This window comes from Trichechus manatus, unplaced genomic scaffold, assembly GCF_000243295.1.
Source record: "Trichechus manatus latirostris isolate Lorelei unplaced genomic scaffold, TriManLat1.0 scaffold00113, whole genome shotgun sequence".
In the NCBI taxonomy this organism is placed as follows: Eukaryota; Metazoa; Chordata; class Mammalia; order Sirenia; family Trichechidae; genus Trichechus; species Trichechus manatus.
The window spans coordinates 1,400,832-1,402,245 of NW_004444049.1; the positions used below are offsets into that span (position 1 = coordinate 1,400,832).

The 1,414-nt window shown below is 46.0% G+C and overlaps 1 protein-coding gene across 1 annotated transcript in view; it reads right to left on the reverse strand.

Annotated features, from left to right (window-relative positions):
- The window catches only part of PPFIA1 (PTPRF interacting protein alpha 1), a 121,686-nt gene that overhangs the window by 44,992 nt on the left and 75,280 nt on the right, over positions 1-1,414 (reverse strand). Inside the window, exon 10 of the mRNA XM_023738113.1 lies at positions 781-860. Within this exon, the coding sequence (XP_023593881.1) occupies positions 781-860 (80 nt within the window). The remainder of the gene's footprint in view (positions 1-780; positions 861-1,414) is intronic.

A 1,414-nucleotide genomic window follows, 5' to 3' on the forward strand; every position in this document is an offset into this window, starting at 1 on the left:
GCTCTGAACTTTCTCCTAAACCAGGAGCTAATGTCACCAGTCAACCACTTCAACTTTTGCTAAGGTTTAACTCTCACTTGATGACCTTCTACTACAAAGAAACAAAGTCTTTTTTTTTTTTTTTTTAAATAGCTTACTGAGAAATTACTGCCTCCATAACACAAGTAAGAAAAACTACGGATGCTCAGGGCTTCACATGCTGGCAAGTTGCTAGACTCAGTGCTAGGCCAGGTGGTTCATCCTACATCAGCCAATCCATGTTTCAACAGATTCTTAAAGGATTATGTATCATTGACCTTCAGAGTCTCCTGCAAGCACTGTGCTAAGTCCACGAAGGTCAAGGCACTCCTCAATCTCCGAGCCGCACAGTCACCCCCTTGGCTATCTCCTCCATCCCGCAGGTGTGGCTGTCACCCCATGTACACAGTGTGTCATCTGTGGTCTTGGGCTCCGTCCTCTGAGCCATATGTCATCTGCTGGTCCTTCAAATACACCCAAATATTAACTGATCATTCTCCACCTTCCCAGCCTCCTCCCTCCACCTCCTCCCCCTGGGTTTTTGACTCCTGTCATGATGTGACTAAGTGCTCTCCCAGGGCACCAGCTGGAACCATTAGGACGATCGTTTACTCTTCTCTACTGCCTGCCCCTAAGTTACACGCTCCTCGAGGGAAGGTCTGAGCCATGTGCAGTCACGTCACCCATGACAAGGACAGGCTCCTGCAGACACAGAGTAGATGCTAGAAACACACTTGTCAAGTTAACTGGTTAGCGCCATACCCGTGATGAAGTGGAGCACCTCTCAGCCTCATCTGGTCTAGTTCAGCCCTCAACGCTTCAATGCTTAGTACCAGTTGATCCTACAAGACAGCAAACGACAGACATTGCAGCCACCTCTGTCAGGTTTTCAAATCATTTGCATCAACCTTAACAGGTTAAATTAACAGTTATAATACCAAATATTTTAATTCTGGGAAAGTTTTCTGCCAGAGTCCTAAAATAAACATAAGGACTCAGACCACCAAATTAACTACGTAAACCACAGTGAACAAAGAGCTGTATCTTAGTCATGGGAAAGGTTCTGGAGAATACATACCAAACCGTTAACAATTACTGATTTTATAGAGGAGACGAGAATGTTTCTGGGGTGGATGTATGCATGTAAACACAATATCCACTTTTCTACTGTTTGTGTGTCCCTGACTGTCTTAAACAGTCTCCCATCAAACATGCTTTCACCCATGTGGCCTCCGCATGCCTGATCTCATTTCTGTACGTGGCCAAACAAGCGGAACACAAAATGCTTTTCTTTCTAAGTCACCAGATAGCCTCCTAGACCTGCGTTGTCCACTTGAGTCGCCAAGCACACGTGTGGCCACTGAGCGCTGAAATGGGGCCAGTCCTGAGACATGCT